This window comes from Amblyomma mixtum, chromosome 3 (genome assembly GCF_055824585.1).
Source record: "Amblyomma mixtum isolate Tamu chromosome 3, ASM5582458v1, whole genome shotgun sequence".
NCBI classification, from domain to species: Eukaryota; Metazoa; Arthropoda; class Arachnida; order Ixodida; family Ixodidae; genus Amblyomma; species Amblyomma mixtum.
Genome location: NC_143014.1, coordinates 37,686,618 through 37,710,068, shown reverse-complemented (window position 1 = coordinate 37,710,068; position 23,451 = coordinate 37,686,618). Strand labels below are relative to the sequence as shown.

Here is a 23,451-nt window from a genome sequence, read left to right as displayed (position 1 = left end):
CTTTCGGCATAGAACTTGAGCATGTATATTGATCCCTGGGAGAGTGGACTTTTTTGTGGAGCCCGTCTTCTGGTTGTTGAGAAAACAGAAATCGATGGGCCTCTGATGTATTATTTACACACAGAAGCATGTTGCTCGTATGTTATGGTCGTGTTTCTCTTTAGCGGCCAAGTGTTCCCGCATGAGTAAAGCGGCACGTGCCTTGCCTGCCTTCGCTGATGTGCGCCGTGAAGGGTGTGGTGGTAGCGTTCCACTGCCGAGTATACTAAGTTCTAGCCTGCTATTCATCGGCTCGACTATTAAACTCAAGTTAGCGTAAGGTGGCAGTACAGCAAAGTTTGCGGCACGAAAGGAGCAGAGAAAACTGCCGAATGCGACGGCTTTCCTATTGAGTAGCTATATACGTGTGTGGCGCGGATACCCTTACTGCGTCATCTTGTCAATGCAGAAACTGTCTAGAACTGGCTTTTGCCTTAGACCTTTTTCGAACAGTTTGTGTGACTCGAGTTCCAAAGAATTTCAAACGTATTCTTGTGTGCGGTCTTGAATTAATCCAATCACTTTAACGTCTTTGTCAAATACACGATCACTGCCTTCTATTTTTCAATGTGTTCTGTCGAAATTGTTATGTGCCAAGTTTCCGTTAAATGCATTCTCTCTTTCGCTTACGCTGCAGCAGCAAAGTAGCGAGAAGCGGGGTACACAGCTGTGCGGGCGGGGCAGAGGTTGTCACGTGGTATGTGCGCCACAGATAGACGCGATTTGATGGACGTCGCTGTGTGCTCTCCGCAGGCGCTCGATTTTCGAGTGGCTTGAGAAATGGCCCAAATTTGTTGAGCATGCTACAAAAATTTTTTCCTTACCTCAAAAAAACCTATTTTAAAAATTAGCAGCGGGCTTCCCTGAAACACATATTTCTTTTGTGTGTCAACAGAGAGCTACTAGTCAGTGCTCTGTGCTGTCTCTCCATGAGCAACACTGCGATCCAGTTAAAGCGCTGTGGCTTTCAACAAGTTCTGTCACACTGGCGTGGTTCCACAGATATATGTTTTTTCCAGTGTGTGTAACTAGAGAAACATCGTTCTGTGTTGTCGTGTAGCCCCCATCGCCCTTTATGAATTTTGCCGCTGTTCCGGCGTTTTTACCCGTTGATGCAAAAGCCTCGGTTTTCAACGTAAACTTTCTTTACATGAGAAGACACACTGAAAAGCGCGTCAACTGTATTCAGCTATAATAAATTAAAAGAACACCAACAGTCCATTTATGTGTACTGATGTGTGGTCACACGGCGGGAGGAGGAGGATGCAAGGTGGGATGCATGACAATACCTAGGTTTTACCGAAGACCGTCGCCTCAGACAGTTTTATGCGATTTATTGCGTCAATGAACGATCACTGTCTTTGCAGTGCTATCATACCACCGTATCAGTGTAAAGCAAGTTTTTTTTGTTTGTTTTACCATACCATCAAGTTCGGGTCAGTTCTCAGTAAATTCAAATGGGCACCCACGAAAACTTCTGAACGAAACAATAAGATTTCTTTCAAGGCCATAAAGAGATGCGTTCTAGCAAGTTTCAGCCACAGACGTTGAGTGGAACAGAAAGTATATGATTTTGAATGCTGTCCAAGGAAACGGACCCAGAGGCTGACAAAAGAAGACGATGACTGTCAAAAGTCGAGGCCCCCTGAGGACATCATCATCATCATCGTCAACAAAAGACGACGAATATCACTGTGCTAATGTCTTTTAGTCGCTCTCCAAACTTCCGCCACCTCTCTATTGATGCGTTCCCTTAGGTTTTTTGTTCCGCGCACTGTAAGGGAGGTCCGCTTTGTATGGGTACCTGGTCATTCGGGAATCTATTTCAATGAGGTGGCCGATTTTTTGGCAAGGTCAGCTCTCACTGCCCCTGTAATATATCCCGTACCGCACCTTATTATGTTGGAGACCTCCCGTTTCCAGCGGTTCCAACATATCTCAGCCAGCTTGGGTGATCCGTTGCTGAATACCGTGGACTTTCAACATTTAAAGTTCCCATGGAATGTTCGATCATGTAAGACAAGGCGGTGTGAGGTGTCCATGACGCTTCTGCGATGCAGAATCCCCCACCTTAACTTGTACTTTTGCAGATGCGGGTTCGCTACGAGTAACCATTGCAACACATGCGGAGAAGTTGAATCAATTGACCATTATCTCCTCTCTTGCCGGCGGTTCGCATTTCAGAGAAAACAGTATTTGGAAGACCCTCTTTCGAGGTTAGGACTCCCTTTGTCTTTACCAGTTCTGTTCTCGTTTGGTGCGAGCGCCACGGGATTCTCGTTAAGCACTATTTGCGGCTACCTTCATGATAACATCATTGCAACTGGGCGTTTACCCTGTTAAATCCATATAAAATTCCACTGAATGTCCAAAAGCGTATTTTATTTTGTTTCCTGATGTATCTAATTTGCTTATTATTAACATTTCTAACAATTCATACATATTTTCTGATTTCAAACATTCTACTATTTTACTTAGCTTTTTTCCCGCACTCATACCTCCTTGGCATTCACCACCGCACCTTGGCCAATCCCCCCGCGTGGGTATGTGCCATTTTCATATGGTGAAGAAGAAGAAGAAGTAATGTCTTCGATTCGAACCAGGATGAGGTTGGCGACGAGGGCTAGCAGTGCCCGGCGAGACTGGCGCGGAACAACGTTGCCCGCATCCTCAGCCTCCATTGAGGACGACGCCGTCGACAGCGTCAAGCCCGAGCAAGGCATGCGGTCGTCCGCTACGCTCCTCGACGAATCGCAGTGCCCTGTCGACGAGTACCAGGTCTCCAAGGAGGTCATGCGAGGCATCCAGAACCCGGACCCGATGTGGTTTGGTGAGCTGACGTCGGGCCCGCAGCCCATCGAGCAGCAGAGGTGCCCACAGACGCACCTCTGCACCACAGCACCACTCTGGCGAGCTAACCGACCAGAGGAAGGCCGCTGCAGAGTCGAGGCGGATCGAGAAGGGTGGTGGATACGTGTTCCAGAACCAGACGGTGTCCCCATCGTCCAGCTCTGGTGGCACACCCTTCTGTGGGCCACGCGACTTTAACCGGTGAGCTTCAATTTTCTGCTTGCTTGCGTTTGTTTTTCCTGTCTTTTGTCTACTGTTTTTTTTAGTCTTCCCAATCTGCTTCCGCGCACTCATACACCGCTTCTTTTTGTCCATGCAGAGAGGGCGTCCGCTATCCTCTGCTTGGCCGTGGGGACACCCGATCGCCAAGAGGACTTTAGCGTGATCAGCTCTCCGTGACCTTCATGCTGATGCATTACGGGCGTTTTGGCGGAGCTGACGGCGCCACTGCGCATGCTCAATATTAGTATGATATAGATTTCTAATAACTATGCTAACTAAGGATACGCCAGGGATGAGTTCGCAGCTTATGTGCCGACTGTAACTGCGGTTGATCTCTCAGTGCTCTGTCATTGTCACTGTCTGTTTCGCTCTGCAAAATCAAATGCGCTCTCTTTTTTTATAAAGTTCTCTTCCAAATGTTTCGCCTTCAGATCCATCACGTGCGGCTGAGAGGCCCCCACGTGCACAGTGCACATTCGTCTGCGGCTTCGTGTTTGACTACCTGGATTTGGCCAGACACGCTTGTGTGTTTGAGCAGTCGTCTGGCTTTATCCACGTTCTTCTGCACAGTGCTCCCCGGCCGTACAAACGCACAGCCGAGGTCTGCGTACCAAATCTGCCATGCCCTGCGTTACTTTTACTCAGTAGTCGACCTCAATGGCCACGCTCATCGATATTTCAGGGTTCTAATATTTTAGCCTCGGCGTCCAAAGTGACGCATCACGCATCTACACTGTACCATTATGGTTGTGCTAGAAAGGCTGCAGAATATTTGTACGCAGATGTGCGGGGTATTTTCTCCGGGGTAACTAGCATCTGCGTTCATGCCGGAACCGGAAACATCCCCGTCGACCTGGTGGCCAAAAAGACTGCTGTCCAGGCAAACTGAACTGGGGAGGGGCACCCCAGAGAGAAAGATTAAACGTTTCTTTCTTAGAGAGGCACACATGATGGGAGACAAGTCTCCGAAACCGAGGAGCGTAGGGGATGTCTTTATTTATTTGTGATTTTCATCAATGGGAGATTAATAAAAGCAGAAGAAAAGAAAACAACCGCATGCCGACGGTAGGTAATGCATCTGTCTTCTGGTTGGAATCCTTAGTCCAGATGCCCATTGATGATCGCAATGGCCCTTGCTCGGTTGACCAGCCTTCGCTGGTGCTACTCTAATGAGCCGGCCAGCATCGCCTCCCAGCTAGCTCGAATAGGGTAGTAGGGTTGGATAAGCGGTCGGTCTCACTGCGTTTGAGGAACTTTCAGAGTTGGTGGTAAAGCGTGGGGATGCTGTCGAATGCACACACCCAACAATTCTGCACAAAAGCAATTTTGAGAGGGGAACCGTTGATGAATGCATTTTTTTCATATAATGTAAAATTTCAGTATAACAATCAATATATCCGCAGATCACCCGACGGTAGTTATGAATTTTTTTTATTGACATTTTTTGCTATCGCCAAAAGCATTCCCCATTGGTTTTCTATTGCAGTCTTAACTGCTCGATGCTAGCGATGGAAAGGCTGTAAAAAAAGATTTTGCTACATATCAGAAGAATGGACCATTACCTTCAATATTTTCATAAAAGTATCGTACAATTTTTTTTTCATTTTAAAAGTATGTCCGTGAATATTGGACATGGCAGAGCTGTGGGTGTGATGCTCCAAGTTTGGGTTGGACAGCTCCTCCCGCAGGGCCCAGTTGGTGTAGCCTTGGGCCAGTGCATGAGCACACATTTCCATAGAGGGAGGCGTGCCCAGGGGTCCAGACGATTCGCACAAGGGGTGCTGTCGGTCTCTGTGTGTGTCATGTTTTTCTGGTTTATAATTATTCGCGTACTGTGTGCTGTCACTCCCTGTAGGAATGGTCGACAGGTTGCTGCCAGGACTGTGCCGTTGGGGTTTTGGGGTGGGCTGTGCGAGTGGCATGCGCAATGCTAGCGTTACAGCGTGTTTTGCAAGACGTGAGATGTTGGCTGATCGGAGCGAGACTGCCAGCTAGAGGGTGCCTTTCTGGTTGGTGAACACAGCAACCCACGCCGCTTCGGTATGGAAGAGCGAGACATCGCCCCATTTCCAAATATCGCGGCCAACGCCTGAGCCCTGCTGGTGCGTTATCCCTGGTGCCGTTCGGTGTGCATGTTTCTCGGGATCGAAGCCACGGAGATATGTGATCAGATCCGTTAGGAGAGTCGAGGTTCGGATGTTGGTGGGTGGTGGTGGTGAACTCCTTATTTCGTCTTAAAACCAGTCCAGGAACCGGTTGCGCTGGCTTAGAGGAGGTTGGCGGGGGTCCCTTCGGATGTCGCGGCCTTCACCGCCAGTGGATGTTGGTGGGGGCCTCGATAGAAGGTACTCTAGGTGGCGTAGTACCGATATGCCTTGTTTCATTAGAGAGGCCGGGAGGACAAGGGTGTAAGGAAGGATGTAGGTCCAGAGACTTTTTTTTTATATGCGGATGTAACGAGGGCGTCCTTTTTCTTGATCTCGGTTTGTGTTAGATTCTGACGACAAGAAACAGCAGAGGACCTGACTATGGACCAGAACATTCGTGATGTGGATGAAGCACGCTTCGTATAGTCTCCAACGCCTGCTAGTGAGTGCGTCTCGTCACCAGCGTGACCGTCTTAATTTGTTGCGTTAGGAGAGAGACCGTGTGCCTCGCTTTGCCGTCCTCTTGCACGTGCAGGCCGATTATGTGCAGGCGTGGTTTTTGCGTGATATGGTTCCCTTCTAGGTGCAGGGCTCGCATTTTAATTTTTTTTTCACTTAGCGAAACAATGTGCACTTTCGTGTTTTCTATTCGGAAGCTTTCGGCATAGAACGTGAGCATGTATATTGATCCCTGGGAGAGTGGACTTTTTTGTGGAGCCCGTCTTCTGGTTGTTGAGAAAACAGAAATCGATGGGCCTCTGATGTATTATTTACACACAGAAGCATGTTGCTCGTATGTTATGGTCGTGTTTCTCTTTAGCGGCCAAGTGTTCCCGCATGAGTAAAGCGGCACGTGCCTTGCCTGCCTTCGCTGATGTGCGCCGTGAAGGGTGTGGTGGTAGCGTTCCACTGCCGAGTATACTAAGTTCTAGCCCGCTATTCATCGGCTCGACTATTAAACTCAAGTTAGCGTAAGGTGGCAGTACAGCAAAGTTTGCGGCACGAAAGGAGCAGAGAAAACTGCCGAATGCGACGGCTTTCCTATTGAGTAGCTATATACGTGTGTGGCGCGGATACCCTTACTGCGTCATCTTGTCAATGCAGAAACTGTCTAGAACTGGCTTTTGCCTTAGACCTTTTTCGAACAGTTTGTGTGACTCGAGTTCCAAAGAATTTCAAACGTATTCTTGTGTGCGGTCTTGAATTAATCCAATCACTTTAACGTCTTTGTCAAATACACGATCACTGCCTTCTATTTTTCAATGTGTTCTGTCGAAATTGTTATGTGCCAAGTTTCCGTTAAATGCATTCTCTCTTTCGCTTACGCTGCAGCAGCAAAGTAGCGAGAAGCGGGATACACAGCTGTGCGGGCCGGGGCAGAGGTTGTCACGTGGTATGTGCGCCACAGATAGGCGCGATTTGATGGACGTCGCTGTGTGCTCTCCGCGGGCGCTCGATTTTCGAGTGGCTTGAGAAATGGCCCAAATTTGTTGAGCATGCTACAAAAATTTTTTCCTTACCTCAAAAAAACCTATTTTAAAAATTAGCAGCGGGCTTCCCTGAAACACATATTTCTTTTGTGTGTCAACAGATAGCTACTAGTCAGTGCTCTGTGCTGTCTCTCCATGAGCAACACTGCGATCCAGTTAAAGCGCTGTGGCTTTCAACAAGTTCTGTCACACTGGCGTGGTTCCACAGATATATGTTTTTTCCAGTGTGTGTAACTAGAGAAACATCGTTCTGTGTTGTCGTGTAGCCCCCATCGCCCTTTATGAATTTTGCCGCTGTTCCGGCGTTTTTACCCGTTGATGCAAAAGCCTCGGTTTTCAACGTAAACTTTCTTTACATGAGAAGACACACTGAAAAGCGCGTCAACTGTATTCAGCTATAATAAATTAAAAGAACACCAACAGTCCATTTATGTGTACTGATGTGTGGTCACACGGCGGGAGGAGGAGGATGCAAGGTGGGATGCATGACAATACCTAGGTTTTACCGAAGACCGTCGCCTCAGACAGTTTTATGCGATTTATTGCGTCAATGAACGATCACTGTCTTTGCAGTGCTATCATACCACCGTATCAGTGTAAAGCAAGTTTTTTTTGTTTGTTTTACCATACCATCAAGTTCGGGTCAGTTCTCAGTAAATTCAAATGGGCACCCACGAAAACTTCTGAACGAAACAATAAGATTTCTTTCAAGGCCATAAAGAGATGCGTTCTAGCAAGTTTCAGCCACAGACGTTGAGTGGAACAGAAAGTATATGATTCTGAATGCTGTCCAAGGAAACGGACCCAGAGGCTGACAAAAGAAGACGATGACTGTCAAAAGTCGAGGCCCCCTGAGGACATCATCATCATCATCGTCAACAAAAGACGACGAATATCACTGTGCTAATGTCTTTTAGTCGCTCTCCAAACTTCCGCCACCTCTCTATTGATGCGTTCCCTTAGGTTTTTTGTTCCGCGCACTGTAAGGGAGGTCCGCTTTGTATGGGTACCTGGTCATTCGGGAATCTATTTCAACGAGGTGGCCGATTTTTTGGCAAGGTCAGCTCTCACTGCCCCTGTAATATATCCCGTACCGCACCTTATTATGTTGGAGACCTCCCGTTTCCAGCGGTTCCAACATATCTCAGCCAGCTTGGGTGATCCGTTGCTGAATACCGTGGACTTTCAACATTTAAAGTTCCCATGGAATGTTCGATCATGTAAGACAAGGCGGTGTGAGGTGTCCATGACGCTTCTGCGATGCAGAATCCCCCACCTCAACTTGTACTTTTGCAGATGCGGGTTCGCTACGAGTAACCATTGCAACACATGCGGAGAAGTTGAATCAATTGACCATTATCTCCTCTCTTGCCGGCGGTTCGCATTTCAGAGAAAACAGTATTTGGAAGACCCTCTTTCGAGGTTAGGACTCCCTTTGTCTTTACCAGTTCTGTTCTCGTTTGGTGCGAGCGCCACGGGATTCTCGTTAAGCACTATTTGCGGCTACCTTCATGATTACATCATTGCAACTGGGCGTTTACCCTGTTAAATCCATATAAAATTCCACTGAATGTCCAAAAGCGTATTTTATTTTGTTTCCTGATGTGTCTAATTTGCTTATTATTAACATTTCTAACAATTCATACATATTTTCTGATTTCAAACATTCTACTATTTTACTTAGCTTTTTTCCCGCACTCATACCTCCTTGGCATTCACCACCGCACCTTGGCCAATCCCCCCGCGTGGGTATGTGCCATTTTTATATGGTGAAGAAGAAGAAGAAGAAGTAATGTCTTCGATTCGAACCAGGATGAGGTTGGCGACGAGGGCTAGCAGTGCCCGGCGAGACTGGCGCGGAACAACGTTGCCCGCATCCTCAGCCTCCATTGAGGACGACGCCGTCGACAGCGTCAAGCCCGAGCAAGGCATGCGGTCGTCCGCTACGCTCCTCGACGAAGAGCAGTGCCCTGTCGACGAGTACCAGGTCTCCAAGGAGGTCATGCGAGGCATCCAGAACCCGGACCCGATGTGGTTTGGTGAGCTGACGTCGGGCCCGCAGCCCATCGAGCAGCAGAGGTGCCCACAGACGCACCTCTGCACCACAGCACCACTCTGGCGAGCTAACCGACCAGAGGAAGGCCGCTGCAGAGTCGAGGCGGATCGAGAAGGGTGGTGGATACGTGTTCCAGAACCACACGGTGTCCCCATCGTCCAGCTCTGGTGGCACACCCTTCTGTGGGCCACGCGACTTTAACCGGTGAGCTTCAATTTTCTGCTTGCTTGCGTTTGTTTTTCCTGTCTTTTGTCTACTGTTTTTTTTTAGTCTTCCCAATCTGCTTCCGCGCACTCATACACCGCTGCTTTTTGTCCATGCAGAGAGGGCTTCCGCTATCCTCTGCTTGGCCGTGGGGACACCCGATCGCCAAGAGGACTTTAGCGTGATCAGCTGTCCGTGACCTTCATGCTGATGCACTACGGGCGTTTTGGCGGAGCTGACGGCGCCACTGCGCATGCTCAATATTAGTATGATATAGATTTCTAATAACTATACTAACTAAGGATACGCCAGGGATAAGTTCGCAGCTTATGTGCCGACTGTAACTGCGGTTGATCTCACAGTGCTCTGTCATTGTCACTGTCTGTTTCGCTCTGCAAAATCAAATGCGCTCTCTTTTTTTATAAAGTTCTCTTCCAAATGTTTCGCCTTCAGATCCATCACGTGCGGCTGAGAGGCCCCCACGTGCACATTCGTCTGCGGCTTCGTGTTTGACTACCTGGATTTGGCCAGACACGCTTGTGTGTTTGAGCAGTCGTCTGGCTTTATCCACGTTCTTCTGCACAATGCTCCCCGGCCGTACAAACGCACAGCCGAGGTCTGCGTACCAAATCTGCCATGCCCTGCGTTACTTTCACTCAGTAGTCGACCTCAATGGCCACGCTCATCGATATTTCAGGGTTCTAATATTTTAGCCTCGGCGTCCAAAGTGACGCATCACGCATCTACACTGTACCATTATGGTTGTGCTAGAAAGGCTGCAGAATATTTGTACGCAGATGTGCGGGGTATTTTCTCCGGGGTAACTAGCATCTGCGTTCATGCCGGAACTGGAAACATCCCCGTCGACCTGGTGGACAAAAAGACTGCTGTCCAGGCAAACTGAACTGGGGAGGGGCACCCCAGCGAGAAAGATTAAACGTTTCTTTCTTAGAGAGGCACACATGATGGGAGACAACAGTCTCCGAAACCGAGGAGCGTAGGGGATGTCTTTTTTTTATTTGTGATTTTCATCAATGGGAGATTAATAAAAGCAGAAGAAAAGAAAACAAACGCATGCCGATGGTAGGTAATGCATCTGTCTTCTGGTTGGAATCCTTTGTCCAGATGCCCATTGATGATCGCAATGGCCCTTGCTCGGTTGACCAGCCTTCGCTGGTGCTACTCTAATGAGCCGGCCAGCGTCGCCTCCCAGCTAGCTCGAATAGGGTAGTAGGGTTGGATAAGCGGTCGGTCCCACTGCGTTTGAGGAACTTTCAGAGTTGGTGGTAAAGCGTGGGGATGCTGTCGAATGCACATACCCAACAATTCTGGACAAAAGCAATTTTGAGAGGGGAACCGTTGATGAACGCATTTTTTTTAATATAACGTAAGATTTCAGTATAACAATCAATATATCCGCAGATCACCCGACGGTAGTTATGAATTTTTTTTTGACATTTTTCCTATCGTCAAAGCGTTCCCCATTGGTTTTCTATGGCAGTCTTAACTGCTCGATGCTAGCGATGGAAAGGCTGTAAAAAAAATATTTTGCTACATATCAGAATAATGGACCATTACCTTCAATATTTTCATAAAAGTATCGTACAATTTTTTCATTTTAAAAGTATGTCCGTGAATATTGGACATGGGAGAGCTGTGGGTGTGATGCTCCACGTCTGGGTTGGGCAGCTCCTCCCGCAGGGCCCAGCTGGTGTAGCCTTGGGCCAGTGCATGAGCACACATTTCCATAGAGGGAGGCGTGCCCAGGGGTCCAGACGATTCGCACCAGGGGTGCTGTCGATCTCTGTGTGTGTCATGTTTTTCTGGTTTATAATTATTCCCGTACTGTGTGCTGTCAATCCCTGTAGGAATGTTCGACAGGTTGCTGCCAGGACTGTACCGTTGGGGTCTTGGGGTAGGCTGTGCGAGTGGCATGCGCAATGCTAGCGTTACAGCGTGTTTTGCAAGACGTGAGATGTTGGCTGATCGGAGCGAGACTGCCAGCTAGAGGGTGCCTTTTTGTTTGGTGAACACAGCAACCCACGTCGCTTCGGTATGGAAGAGCGAGACATCGCCCCATTTCCAAATATCGCGGCCAACGCCTGAGCCCTGGTGGTGCGTTATCCCTGGTGCCGTTCGGGGAGCATGTTTCTCGGGATCGAAGCTACGGAGATATGTGATCAGATCCGTTAGGAGAGTCGAGGTTCGGATGGTGGTGGGTGGTGGTGAACTCTTTATTTCGCCCCGAAACAGGGAACCAGTCCAAGAACCGATTGCCCTGGCTTAGAGGAGGTCCGCGGGGATCCCATGGGATGTCGCGGCCTTTACCGCTGGCGGAAGTTGGTGGGGGCCTCGAGAGAAGGTACTCTAGGTGGCTTAGTACCGATATGACTTGTTTCATTATAGAGGTCGGGATGACAAGGGCGCAAGGAAGGATGTAGGCCCAGATCCGTTTTGTATACGGATGCAAGTAGGGCGTCATTTTTTCTTGATCTCGGTTTGTGTTAGATTCTGACGACAAGAAACAGCAGAGGACCTGACTATGGACCAGAGTCTTCGTGATGTGGATGAAGTATGCTTCGTATAGCCCCAACGCCTGCTTGTGAGTGCGTCTCGTCACCAGCGTGACTGCCTTAATTTGTTGCGTTAGGAGAGAAATCGTGTGCCCCGCTTTGCCGTCCTCTTGCACGTGCAGGCCGATTATGCGCAGGCGTGGTACCTGCATGATATGGTTCCCATCTAGGTGCAGGGCTCGAATTTTTATTCTTTTTCGCTTAGCGAAACAATGTGCACTTTCGTGTTTTCTATTCGGAAGCTTCCAGCATAGAACGTGAGCATGTATATTGATCCCTGGGAGAGTGGACTTTTTCGTGGAGCCCGTCTTCTGGTTGTTGAGGAAACAGAAATCGACGGGCCTCTGATGTATTATTTACACACAGAATTATGTTGCTCTTATGGTTGTGTTTCTCTTTAGCAGCCAAGTGTCCCCGCATGTGTAAAGCGGCACGGGCCTTGCCTGCCTTCGCTGATGTGCGCCGTGAAGAACGCGGCGGTAGCTTTCCATTGCCGACTACTAAGTTCTAGGCCGCTATTCATCGGTTCGATTATTAAACTCAAGTTAGCATAAGGTGGCAGTACAGCAAAGTTTGCGGCACGAAAGGAGCAGAGAAAACTGCTGAATGCGACGGCTTATGCTTGAGTAGATATATACGTGTGTGGCTGGGATACCCTCACTGCGTTATCCCGTCAGTGCAAAAACTGTCTAGAACTGGCAGTACCTTACACCTTTTTCGAACAGTTTGTGCGACCCGAATTCTAAAAGAATTTCAACCGTATTCGTGCGTGCAGTCTTGAATTAATTCAATCACTTTAATTTCTTTGTGAAAGAAACGATCACCGCCTCCGATTTTTCAATGCGTTCTGTCGAAATTTTCATGTGCCAAGTTTCCGTTAAATGAATTCTCTGTTTCGCCTACGCTGCAGCAGCAGAGTAGCGAGAAGCGGGGAACACCGCTGTGCGGGCGGGGCAAAGATTGTCACATGGTATGTGCGTCACGGATAGACGCGATTTGATGGACGTCGCTGTGCGCTCTCCGCATGCGCGCAATTTTCGAGTGGCTTGAGAAATGGCCCAGATTTGTTGAGCTTGCCACCAAAAAATTTTCTCCTTACCTCAAAAAAAAAATGTATTTTAAATATTAGAAGCGGGCTTCCCTGAAACACATATTTCTTTTGTGTGTCAACAGAGACCTACTAGTCAGTGCTCTGTGCTGTCTCTCCATGAGCAACACTGCGATCCAGTCCAAGCGCTGTGGCTTTCAACAAGTTCTGTCACACTGGCGTGGTTCCACAGATATATGTTTTTTCCAGTGTGTGTAAGTAGAGAAACATCGTTCTGTGTTCTCGTGTAGCCCACATCGCCGCTTATGAAGTTTGCCAGTGTTCCGGCGTTCTACTCGTTGATGCAAAGGCCTCGGTTTTCAACGTAAACTTTACATGAGAAGACACACTGAAAAGCTCGTCAACTGTATTCAGCTATAATGAATTAAAAGAACACCAACAGTCCATTTATGTGTACAGATATGTGGTCACATGGCGGGAGGAAGAGGATGCAAGGTGGGATGCATGACAGTACCTAGGTTTTACCGCAGACCGTCGCCTCAGCTAGATTTATGCGATTTATTGTGCCAACGAACGATCACTGTCTGTGCAGTGCTATCATACCACCGTATCAGTGTAAAGCCAGCTTTTTTGTTTTGTTTTGTTTTCATACTGCTGTGGCACCACGAGGACAAGGACGGAGACGGAGTGACGACAACACAAGTGCTCACTGACAACTAACAAAATTTATTAAAAGCACCAAATATATAGACAAAACCAACGGTAACATGCACAGTCAGAACAAGGTTACAAAGGCGCCAGGCAATAACACGTGTTACAGCACCACGAATCTACTTGTTATCATAGTTTAATGCTCTTTCAAGATAATCAACCTCGGCGTGAAGTAGCACCAATGATGGCGAACTCACACATTCATCCGCCGACTTCCTTATTCGGAAGGCCTCCATAATCTCCCGGGAAGTGTTATCTTCATGTTTCCAGAGAACGCGTGTTTCTTTGAACAATGGAGCACACTTGTGGCATTTGACATGCTTGGTCAGGTGCGTACCCGAACCTCCGTCAAGTGACCTTAGTTTTTTTTTAGTTCCACCCTTTTGAATTTTTTTGTTTTACTGTACCCTCATGTACCGGTCACTTCTCAGTCCATTTAAATTTGCACCGACAAAAACTTCCGAACGAAACGACATGATTTATTTCAAGGCCATAAGGATATGCCTTCTAGCAAGTTTCAGCCGCAGGCGTTGAGTGGAACAGAAAGTGTATGACTTTTAATGCTGTCCGAGGAAACGGACCCAGAGGCTGACAAAAGAAGACGACGACTGTCAAAAGTCGAGGCCGAATTAGGAACAAAAGACGACGAATATCACTCTGCTAATGTCTTCGATTCGAACCAGGATGAGGTTGGCGACGAGGGCTAGCAGTGCCCGGCGAGACTGGCGCGGCACAACGTTGCCCGCATCCTCAGCCTCCATTGAGGACGACGCCATCGACAGCGTCAAGCCCGAGCAAGGCATGCGGTCGTCCGCTACGCTCCTCGACGAAGAGCAGTGCCCTGTCGACGAGTGCCAGGTCTCCAAGGAGGTCATGCGAGGCATCCAGAACCCGGACCCGATGTGGTTTGGTGCTCTGACGTCGGGCCCGCAGCCCATCGAGCAGCAGAGGTGCCCACAGGCGCACCTCTGCACCACAGCACCACTCTGGCGAGCTAACCGACCAGAGGAAGGCCGCTGCAGAGTCGAGGCGGATCGAGAAGGGTGGTGGATACGTGTTCCAGAACCAGACGGTGACCCCATCGTTCAGCTCTGGTGGCACACCACCCTTCCGTGGGTCACGCGACTATAACCGGTGAGCTTCCATTTTCTGCTTCCCTGGCTTTTGTTTTTTCCTATCTTTTGTCTACTGTTTTTTTTTTAGTCTTCCCAATCTGCTTCCGCGCACTCATACACCGCTGCTTTTTCTCCATACAGAGAGGGCTTCCGCTATCCTCTGTTTGGCGGTGAGGACACTCGATCGCCAAGAGGACTTTAGCGTGATCAGCTGCCGTGACCTTCATGCTGATGCACTACGGGCGTTTTGGCGGAGCTGACTGCGCCACTGCGCATGATTAATATTAGTATGCTATCGATTTCTCACCAATAACTATGGTAACTAAGGATACGCCAGGGATACGTTCGCAGCTTATATGCCAACTGTAACTGCGGTTGATCGCTCAGTGCTCTGCCATTGTCGTTGTCAGTTTCTCTATGCAAAATCTAATGCTCTTTCCTCAAGATGTACCGCAACCAACTCGCCCAGCAACACACCTTCCTTTTAATAAAGTTCTCTTCCAAATGTTTCGCCTTCAGATCCACCACGTGCGGCCGGGAGACCCCTCCCCCCCCCCCCCCCCCCCCCCCCCGTGCACATTTCTATGCGGCTTCGTATTCTGACCACCCGCGTTTGCCCAGACACGCTTGTGTATTTGAGCAGTCGCCTGGCTTCATCCACGTTCTCCTACATCATGCTGCGCGGCCGAACAAACGCATAGCCGAGGTTTGCGTACCAAATCTACCCTGCGTTACTTTTACTCGGTAGTCGAGTTCAATGGCCACACGCAACAATTTTTCAGGATTATAATATTTTAGGCTCGGCGTCCAAAGTGCCGCATCATGCATCTACACGGTACCGCAATGGTTGCTCTAGAAACGCTGTAGCTGTAGAACATTTCTACACAGATTTGCAAGGGGATTTTCGCAGAACGGCTGATTGGGCGAGTTGGTGTTCCATGTATATATTGAAATTTTTCCTTCTAATAAACTCAGTTGTAAGTTCAGCGCCGTGTTTGTCTCCTCCTCTTTATGGTCCTGTTGTTTAGCGCTGTTTATATGTACTTATCACCAAGGGATTTTCACCGGGGTAATTAGCTTCTGGGTTCATGACGCAACCGGAAACATCCCCGTTGACCTGCTGGCCAAAAAGACTGCAGTCCAGGCAAACTTAACTGAGGAGGGGCGCCTTTGAGAGAGTGAATAAACGTTTCTTTCTTAGAGAGGCCCACATGACGGGAGACAACAGCCCCCGAAACAAAGGAGCGTAGGAAATGTCTTTTTCTTTATTTGCGATTTTCATCAATGGGAAATTAATAAAAGCAGAAGAAAAAACAACCACATGCCACCGGTGGGTCCAGACTGCGACATATTACTAGCGCTAAAATATACAGAAAGGACAACGAGCAGCAACACACAGGACAGGAATCACTCTCCTTAGTCCATGATGCCCATTGACGGCCGCCCTTGCTCGGTTGACCAGCCTTCGCTGGTGCTACTCTAATGAGCTGGCAGCGTCGCCTCCCAGCTAGCTCGGATAGGGTAGTAGGGTTGAATACGGGGTCGGTCCCGTTGCGTTTGAGGAACTTCGAGAGTTGGTGGTAAAGTGTGGGAATGCTGTCGAATGCACAATTCTGGACAAAAGCATTTTTTAGCGGGGAACCGTTGATGAACGCATTTTTTTTTTCATGTAATGAAATATTTCACTATAGCAATCAATATATCCGCCGATCACGCGACGGTAGTAATGAATTTTTTTTTCTATTGACGTTTTTGCTATCGTCAAAAGCGTTCCCCATTGGTTTTCTATGGCAGTCTTAACTATTCGATGCAATCAATGGAAACACATTAAAAGAAAGATTTTGCTACACATCAGAATAATGAACCATTACCTTCAATATTTCCATAGAAGTATCTTACAATTTTCCCATTTTAAGAATTTGTCCTAGAATATTGGACCTGGGACAGCTGTGGGTATATTGGAGGGGTAAATGGGGAGGAAATGAGGTTTAAGATATGTCCCCGTCTGAAGCCAGCTTCAATTTGAGGCGTCTCGTCTGACAAAGGATCTGCTTGGTGGGTAAAGATGCGTGCGTCACTGTAGGGAGGCAGTGTTAACGCGTAATAGAGTGGGTGTGATGCTCCACGTCTGGGTTGGGCAGCTCCTCCCGCAGGGCCCAGCTGGTGTAGCCTTGGGCCAGTGCATGAGCACACATTTCCATAGAGGGAGGCGTGCCCAGGGGTCCAGACGATTCGCACAAGGGGTGCTGTCGGTCTCTGTGTGTGTCATGTTTTTCTGGTTTATAATTATTCGCGTACTGTGGGCTATCACTCCCTGTAGGAATGTTCGACAGGTTGCTGCCAGGACTGTGCCGTTGGGGTTTTGGGGTGGGCTGTGCGAGTGGCATGCGCAATGCTAGCGTTACAGCGTGTTTTGCAAGACGTGAGATGTTGGTCGATCGGAGCGAGACTGCCAGCTAGAGGGTGCCTTTTTGGTTGGTGAACACAGCAATCCACGTCGCTTCGGTATGGAAGAGCGAGACATCGTCCCATTTCCAAATATCCGGGCCAACGCCTGAGCCCTGGTGGTGCGTTATCCCTGGTGCCGTTCGGGGTGCGTGTTTCTCGGGATCGAAGCCACGGAGATGTGTGATCAGATCCGTTAGGAGAGTCGAGGTTCGGATCGTGGTGGGTGGTGGTGGTGAACTCTTTATTTCGCCCCGAAATAGGGAACCAGTCCAAGAACCGATTGCGCTGGCTTAGAGGAGGTCGGCGGGGATCCCATGGGATGTCGCGGCCTTCACCGCTGGCGGATGTTGGTAGGGGCCTCGAGAGAAGGTGGCATAGTACCGATGTGACTTGTTTCATTATAGAGGTCGGGATGACAAGGGCGCAAGGAAGGATGTAGGCCAAGATCCGTTTTGTTAACGGATGCAAGGAGGGCGTAGTAAATTTCAGGTTGTCTTCTTTTCTTGCACCAGGGGTGCCCCGCCAGAGACGGTTTGTTTAACTTCAAGACTGAAGCTTTATCTTCGCACCAGGGGTGTCCCCCCCCCCCCCCCCCCCCCCCGTCAGAGACGGTCTTGCGATGTGTTGAGACGCAGGGATAAAGGGGATCCGTCCCGTCCCGTCGCGGAGGGGGGGGGGGGGGGGGTGCTGAGAAAGAACGACCGGCTCCAATGACCTCGCATGCACTACCGATACCTTACAGGCGTCATTTTTCTTGATCTCGGTTTGTGTTAGATTCTGATAACAAGAATTAGCCGAGGACCTGACTATGGACCAGAGCCTTCGTGATGTGGATGAAGTACGCTTCGTATAGTCCCCAACGCCTGCTTGTGAGTGCGTCTCGTCACCAGCGTGACTGCCTTAATTTGTTGCGTTAGGAGAGAGATCGTGTGCCTCGCTTTGCCGTCCTCTTGCACGTGCAGGCCGATTATGCGCAGGCGTGGTACCTGCATGATATGGTTCCCTTCTAGGTGCAGGGCTCGAATTTTTATTCTTTTTCGCTTAGCGAAACAATGCGCATTTTCGTGTTTTCTATTCGGAAGCTTTCAGCATAGAACGCAAGCGTGCATTTTGATCCCTTGGAGAGTGGAATTTTTCGTGGAGCCCGTCTTCTGGTTATTGCGGAAACAGAAATCGATGGGCCTCTGATGTATTATTTACACAGAAGCATGTTGCTCTTATGTTTGTGTTTGTCTTTAGCAGCCAAGTGTTCCAGCATGCGCAAAGCGGCACGGGCCTTGCCTGCCTTGGCTGATGTGCGCCGTGAAGAACGCGGCGGTAGCTTTCCATTGCCGACTACTAAGTTCTAGGCCGCTCTTCGTCGGTTCGATTATTAAACTCAAGTTAGCATAAGGTGGCAGTACAGCAAAGTCTGCGGCACGAAAGGAGCAGAGAAAACTGCCGAATGCGACGGCTTTCCTATTGAGTAGCTATATACGTGTGTGGCTCGGATACCCTTACTGCGTCATCTCGGCAATGCAAAATCTGTCTAGAACTGAATTTTACCTTACACCTTTTTCGAACAGTTTGTGCGACTCGAGTTTCAAAGAATTTCAACCGTATTCTTGTGCGCAGTCTTGAATTAATTCAATCATTTTAACATCTTGGTGAAATAAACGATCACAGCCTCCGATTTTTCAATGTGTTCTGTCGAAATTGTAATCTGCCAAGCTTCCATTAAATATATTCACTATTTCGTCTACGCTGGAGCAGCAAAGTAGGGAGAAGCAAGGAACAGCGCTGTACAGGCGCGGCAAAATTGTCACGTGGTATGTGCGTCACGGATAGACGCGATTTGATGAACGTCGCTGTGCGCAACGTTACCAGATTTTACCGATTGCAATTAGAGATTTGTAGCCGACCTTTAGTAATAGTCATAATCAATGTTTAGGATTTTGAAAACACAGTTATCCTCGCCACAGGGGCTTAACAAATTTGGGCCATTTCTCAAGCCATTCGAAAATCGCGAGCTTGCGGAGAGCGCACAGCCAACGTAACTGACAGGGCATGAAAAGTGAGGGCACGTGCAAAACACAAGCATTGGTTTACAATAAACCTTTATTCTTCCAACAGCGGGCAATAATGGCAGGCGGAAAGATGACCTGAAAGGGACGCAGTAATAAACCACGAGAAAAAGTGGCAAAGGAAAAGGTCTCGGAAATCACACTTCTAATCAATCAGGTTGTGAAAAACAGGCTCACGTCGCTCATCGAGATGGAAGATTATTGCCACTTAGGCAGTGTGGCTGCAGGAGCCGAAAAATGTAGCAGTTCATCCAAGCAACCTTTATTCGCGCCGAACATCATCTCGGGGAAACGAAGCAAGAGGCTGACAAAAGAAGACGACTGTCGAGGCCGAATGCGGGACAGAAGAAGACGAAGCGCTGCTAGACGTGTTCTATTCGAACCTGAGGACATCATCGCCATCATCAACATCATCGAACCAGAATGAGGCCGAATACGAGGGCTAGCAGTGGCCGGCGAGGCTGGCGCGGCACAACGTTTCCCGCATCCTCAAACTTCATTGAGGACGACGCCGTCGACAGCGTCAAGCCCGAGCAAGGCATGGGGTCGTCCGCTACGCTCCTCGACGAAGAGCAGTGCCCTTTCGACGAGTACCAGGTCTCCAAGGAGGTCATGCGAGGCATCCAGAACCCGGACCCGATGTGGTTTGGTGCGCTGACGTCGGGCCCGAAGTCCGTCGTGCAGCAGAGGTCCACACTGGAGGTCAACGTGCTGGCCGACCAAAGGAAGGCCACTGCAGAGTCGAGGTGGATCGAGAAGAGTGGCCGATACGTGTTCCAGAACCAGACGGTGTTCCCATCGTCCAGCTCTGGTGGCACACCCTTCTGTGGACCACAAGACTTTAACCGGTGAGCTTCCATTTTCTGCTTGCCTTGCTTTTGTTTTTCCTATCTCCTTTCTACTGTTTTTTTTTTTAAGTCTTCCCAATCTGCTTCCGCGCACTCATACACCGCTGCTTTTTCTCCATGCAGAGAGGGCTTCCGCTATCCTCTGCTTGGCCGTGGGGACACTCGATCACCAAGGGGGCTTTAGCGTGATCAGCTGCCGTGACCTTCATGCTGATGCACTACGGGCGTTTTGGCGGAGCTGACTGCGCCACTGCGCATGATCAATATTAGTATGCTATCGATTTCTCACCAATAACTATAGTAATTGAGGATACGCCAGGAATCCGTTTGCAACTTATGTGCCGACTGCAACTGCAATTGATCTCTCAGTGCTCTACCATTGTCATTGTCGCTGCGTAAAATCAAAATGCGCTCTCTTTTTTTATAAAGTTCTCTTCCAGATGTTTCGTCTTCAGATGCATCACGTGCGGCCGAGAGCCCACGTGCACATTAATCTGCGGCTTCGTAATCTGACCACCCGCGTTTGGCCAGACACGCTTGTGTGTTTGAGGAGTCGTCCGGCTTTATCCACGTTCTTCTGCATAATGCTGCGCGGCCGTACAAACTCACCGTAGAGCTCTGCGTACCAACTCTGCCCTGCGTTACTTTTACTCAGTAGTCGACTTCAATGGCCATGCACAACGATTTTGCAGAGTTCTAATATTTCATGGTCGGCGTCCAACGTGCCACATCACGCATCTACACTGTACTGCAATGGTTGCGCTAGAAACGCTGTAGAATATGTGTACGCAGATGTGCGGGGGATTTTCATTGGGGTAATAAGCTTCTGCGTTCATGGCGCAATCGGAAACATCCCCGTCGAGCTGCTGGCCAAAAAGGCTGCTGTCCAGGCTATAGCTGGGGAGTCAGATGCCCATTGACGGTCGCCCTTGCTTGGTTGACCGGTGCTACTCTAATCAGCTGGCCAGCGTCGCCTCCCAGCTAGCTCGGATAGGGTAGCAGGGTTGGGTACAGGGTCGGTCCCAAACTTTAGACACACACTTTAAAACGAAACGATATGCTTTGTTTCAAGGACATAAGGAGATGCCTTCCAGCAAGTTTCAGCCCTAGGTGTTGAGGGGAGCAGAAATTATGATTTTGAATGCTGTCCGAGGAGCCGCTAAGCACTTCCACCCAAATTGAGTGACGTCAAGGAACACTTGCCCCAATTTGTGTGACGTCACCGAATCCAGTGGTTCTCAGGAACAATCAGTGCTTACTGGCAACGCCGATATGATCAGTACTGTGGTGACCAGGTTGGCCGGTCGACCACGATGTCAAGGTGTCGTTCAGCGCTGATGCCGAACGCGACCGGTACAAAATCGTTTGTAATTAATTAACGCTTTACACTGGTGTTTCAACCTCATTTTCGTGATTACAAGGCCCACAGGCCCCTTTCAAGGCCAAAAAAGACACCCAAAAATTTTGTTTGTACCCCTCTGAACAAGAACAACACGGACGACATGACATGAAAAGCGAGGAAACACAACACGAGCATTGGTTTGCAGTATACGTTTATTGCGCCAACAGCGGGCAGTAATGGCAGACGGAAATATTACCTGGAAGTGACGGAGTAATAAACCATGAGAAAAAGTGGCGAAGAAAAAAGCACTCAGAAATCGCACTGCTAATCAATCAGGCTGTGAAAAACAGACTCACGTCGCCCACCGAGGGGAAGATTGTGGCCACTAAGGAAGTGTGGCTGCTGAAGCCGAAAAATATAGCAGTGCGTCCAAAGAACCTTTATTCGCGCTGAACATCATCTCGAGGAAACAGAGCCAGAGGCTGACAAAAGAAGACGACGACTGTCGAGGCCGAATGCGGAACAATAGAAAACGAAGCCATTCAGCCCGAGGACATCATCATCATCAAAACGAAGATCACTCTGCTATATGTGCCATGCCACCAAGGCAACAACAACAACAAATGTGTTCGATTCGAACCAGGATGAGGTTGGCGACGAGGGCTAGCAGTGGCCGGCGAGACTGGCGCGGCACAACGTTTCCCGCATCCTCAGCCTCCATTGAGGACGACGCCGTCGACAGCGTCAAGCCCGAGCAAGGCATGGGGTCGTCCGCTACGCTCCTCGACGAAGAGCAGTGCCCTTTCGACGAGTACCAGGTCTCCAAGGAGGTCATGCGAGGCATCCAGAACCCGGACCCGATGTGGTTTGGTGCGCTGACGTCGGGCCCGAAGTCCGTCGTGCAGCAGAGGTCCACACTGGAGGTCAACGTGCTGGCCGACCAAAGGAAGGCCACTGCAGAGTCGAGGCGGATCGAGAAGAGTGGCGGATACGTGTTCCAGAACCAGACGGTGCCGCCGCCATCGTTCAGCTCTGGTGGCACGACCTTCAGCTAGCCGCACAACTTCTACCGGTGAGCTTCCATTTTCTGCTCGCCTTACTTTTGCTTTTCCTATATTTTTTCTGCTATTTTTTTTTTAGTCTTTGCAATCTGTTTACGCACACTCAAGCTCCGCTGCTATTTCTCCATGCAGAGAGGGCCTCTGCCATCTTCTGCTTTGCTGTGGGGACGCCCGGTCACCAGAAGGTCTTAGCCAGTGTGACCAACCACCGATGAACCGGAGCTCTCATGGACTGGCTTTTGTGGCGACGCCGCCGACGCCACTGCGCATGCTCAGTAATCTTAATTTACGATTTCCCATCAATAACTGACTGACGGAGGAGGTGGCGTGAAACCTTCCTAAACTTACTAAACGGCTGCTTGCGTACACTGGCTGCGACTATCATCATTCTCTTCACTACGGGTTTGTCAGTTTCGCGATATAAAATAATAATGCCTTCTTCAAAATTGTTGGCAGCGCTTTGTTTATAGAATATTTTGCCGTCATGGTCATTCCTACTGACGTGGTCCAATCACATGAGGTCGAGAGAAGTTCATGTGCACAATGTTTTGCGGCTTCGTTTTACTGATAATCTATATAGAGGTGCGCCTTCCCGCGCATAGTTGCGTGTTTAAGCCGTCTGGCTTTATTTACATACTCCTGAATCTTGCTGCACAGCGGACGTCTGTATACACGAGCGACCAATTACAGCGTATTATTTTCACGCCGAAAAATAACACCGCTTTTGTTGTTGTGCATACGACCCGTTTTTACGACTTATCGCAGATTTACACTCCCGCCGTCTATAAAGGCGTCGACGTTCGCTGGCGCGCAGCAGCGGCGTGTTTTCGCACTAAACCGCGGACAACGCACGAAATCCAGCTCGTGTCGCTCGACTCTGTGTTCAGAGTCGAGGCCGTCGCGCACGAAAACGAACCTCTCGCGCCGATGTCGGGAGGGCGCCTCTATTTTCCCCTCTCCCTCGCTTGATACACTACCGGAAGAAAAAGTTGCGGCCAGGCTTCAGACTAAATTTGGTCTAAATTGCTTCGCGCTCAGGCGGCTCGAGTCAACGCGTAATATAAGCGAAGGCTGACTGGCGTGACGTCACGGAGGCAGTTCCGCGAAGCCCGACCTCGCGCGGCTTGACGTCCCACGACCGACAACGCCGTGGCGCTCTCGAAGCTCGCGCGCGCTCGTTGAGGCCACGTTTCGTGCGACGCGCACCGTCTGACGTCCAGGAACCGCGACGGCG

At 49.3% G+C, this 23,451-nt stretch overlaps 3 protein-coding genes and 2 pseudogenes across 5 annotated transcripts in view; all 5 read left to right on the top strand.

Moving 5' to 3' along the window:
- The window catches only part of LOC149349685 (importin-7-like), a 44,220-nt gene extending 23,379 nt beyond the window's left edge, over positions 1-20,841 (top strand). The window contains exons 1-3 of one of the 2 annotated variants that reach the window (XM_089576817.1): positions 14,543-14,742; positions 19,016-19,814; positions 19,938-20,841. In XM_089576817.1, coding sequence (XP_089432943.1) covers positions 19,390-19,814; positions 19,938-19,998 — 486 coding nt within the window. In that variant the 5' untranslated portion in view covers positions 14,543-14,742; positions 19,016-19,389 and the 3' untranslated portion in view covers positions 19,999-20,841. Of the gene's footprint in view, positions 1-14,542; positions 14,743-19,015; positions 19,815-19,937 lie in introns of those variants that run through there. The other variant, XM_089576818.1, reaches the window with a different exon arrangement.
- On the top strand, positions 2,644-3,432 carry LOC149349688 (importin-7-like; annotated as a pseudogene).
- LOC149349687 (importin-7-like) lies at positions 8,408-9,188 on the top strand (annotated as a pseudogene). Its single transcript, XR_016289322.1, has 2 exons — positions 8,408-9,008; positions 9,128-9,188. The product of XR_016289322.1 is annotated as an importin-7-like (transcript).
- LOC149349686 (uncharacterized) lies at positions 13,604-15,002 on the top strand. Its single transcript, XM_089576820.1, has 2 exons — positions 13,604-14,474; positions 14,597-15,002. Exon 1 carries the CDS (start codon positions 14,004-14,006, stop codon positions 14,469-14,471), a length of 468 nt encoding a protein of 155 aa, XP_089432946.1. The 5' UTR covers positions 13,604-14,003; the 3' UTR covers positions 14,472-14,474; positions 14,597-15,002.
- A 538-nt stretch (positions 20,842-21,379) lies between the features above and the next one.
- Positions 21,380-22,523, top strand: LOC149349684 (importin-7-like). The gene is made up of 2 exons (XM_089576816.1): positions 21,380-22,228; positions 22,350-22,523. The coding sequence occupies exon 1, from the start codon at positions 21,672-21,674 to the stop codon at positions 22,209-22,211; it is 540 nt and encodes a 179-aa protein (XP_089432942.1). The 5' UTR covers positions 21,380-21,671; the 3' UTR covers positions 22,212-22,228; positions 22,350-22,523.
- Positions 22,524-23,451: the final 928 nt, after the last annotated feature.

What these genes read in the sequence shown, in the direction of transcription:
- LOC149349686 (XM_089576820.1), top strand. Translation starts at nt 14,004, where the DNA reads ATGTCTTCGATTCGAACCAGGATGAGGTTGGCGACGAGGGCTAGCAGT.
- LOC149349684 (XM_089576816.1), top strand. Translation starts at nt 21,672, where the DNA reads ATGCGGAACAATAGAAAACGAAGCCATTCAGCCCGAGGACATCATCAT.